This window comes from Halyomorpha halys, unplaced genomic scaffold, assembly GCF_000696795.3.
Source record: "Halyomorpha halys isolate HHAL.00 unplaced genomic scaffold, Hhal_1.1 Scaffold47.1, whole genome shotgun sequence".
NCBI lineage: Eukaryota > Metazoa > Arthropoda > Insecta > Hemiptera > Pentatomidae > Halyomorpha > Halyomorpha halys.
In genome coordinates this window covers 2,102,381-2,103,798 of record NW_027114806.1, presented here as the reverse complement: position 1 = coordinate 2,103,798, position 1,418 = coordinate 2,102,381, and the positions used below count along the sequence as shown (strand labels likewise).

Here is a 1,418-nt window from a genome sequence, read left to right as displayed (position 1 = left end):
AGAGTGTAATTGAAATTGTTAATTAATAGTTATCCTTGAGAATGGCCGAAAAGTAGGAATGGAATAATAAGAAAATAAATATGTTAAGACTAAATGGATATTTTTATTATAATTGATAATTTTATGTATTTAATAGGTCCAGAAAGAAATATTTCCTTTTTATTTATTTTTTATCATTATCTAAAGCTTTAAAAAACACTATCATTATGGATGCATAAAATTATAATTATTAAAATAAGACTTAATTCATATATTGTTATTACCTGTCAGTAAAAAAAAAATTATCTGCTTCTATTAAGGCATCGATCAACCTGAAAATGTAAAATATTAATAACGGTTAATAAAAGATATTATGAAATAAATAAACAGTATGAAATTGAAATTTTTTTTTTAAAATTTAATCAACGAACATCTGCTCAATAGTTTTGCTAACTCTGTGCTGGTAACAGACTCTATGTAACTTGATTCTGTTTACGAATATCTCCAATAAATCATTATAGACTTTGTCCCTGAAAAATAAAATATTAATTAAAAAGAATATAAATATTCTTTTTCAAAAATCATATTTATGAAGGTACCTGAATTCGATCCTGTTTCCATCGACAGTTTTCCTAATTTTCATATAAGACAGAATTCTACGATACTCCACAGGACATATAATTCCAAAAAAATAAGCATCTCTCAACATATAGTCCCATCTATCGACATCTATATTAGTTTCTTTGTTAGCGACAATCTAAGAACAAATAAAACTATCTTAATTGATCTTATCTTTTAATTGATAACTAGTTTGCTCCAATGATGGACTTTTGAAATTCAATTTTCCATTAGAACAAACATATGGCTCATTTTCCAAATTTGATGTTGATGATTAGCTAGCTATCAAAATGTTTTGAATTTTTTTTTTTTTCTACGCCACAGGAAGACTATTACGCCATTTTCTCTCTTGCAGCCCAATACAACAATACAGTTACCCAAACTTCCAAGGTAGAAGTTATATAAGGTTTATCAAGATGGCTATGATTATTATTATTATTAAGTTAATGCTTATTATAATTTGATAAAAATAAAATGTTTGTTTTAATGTTAAACAATAAGTAATTCTTAAATAAATTTTGAATCTCATGAGTAAACATCCTAACATTATTATATTTTATTTTGATGAGAATATAATTAACCAAGGATAATATAGATGAGCAGAAGATGGTTGGGAGGTGCAGTCAGAATATAACACAAACAAGTTGAAATAACATATTTAATAGTGCCAACGTTTCGGCCAGAGTTTCTAGCCTTCATCAGGGCTAAGAACAACGAACAAGATAACAACCAATGAATACAAAAAAGGAAAAAGAAAATACAAACAGAATGACATAAAGTAAATAATTGTACAGAATGAAATTAAAGTGATGAAAGAAGTG

General features: G+C 26.2%; 1 protein-coding gene across 6 annotated transcripts in view; it reads right to left on the bottom strand.

The window, feature by feature from the left end:
* The window catches only part of fal (falten), a gene marked incomplete in the record, with an annotated part of 26,283 nt that overhangs the window by 7,668 nt on the left and 17,197 nt on the right, over positions 1-1,418 (bottom strand). For all 6 annotated transcript variants that reach the window (XM_067051918.1, XM_067051919.1, XM_067051923.1 and 3 more), the window contains 3 exon segments: positions 264-311; positions 411-509; positions 579-736. In XM_067051918.1, coding sequence (XP_066908019.1) covers positions 264-311; positions 411-509; positions 579-736 — 305 coding nt within the window.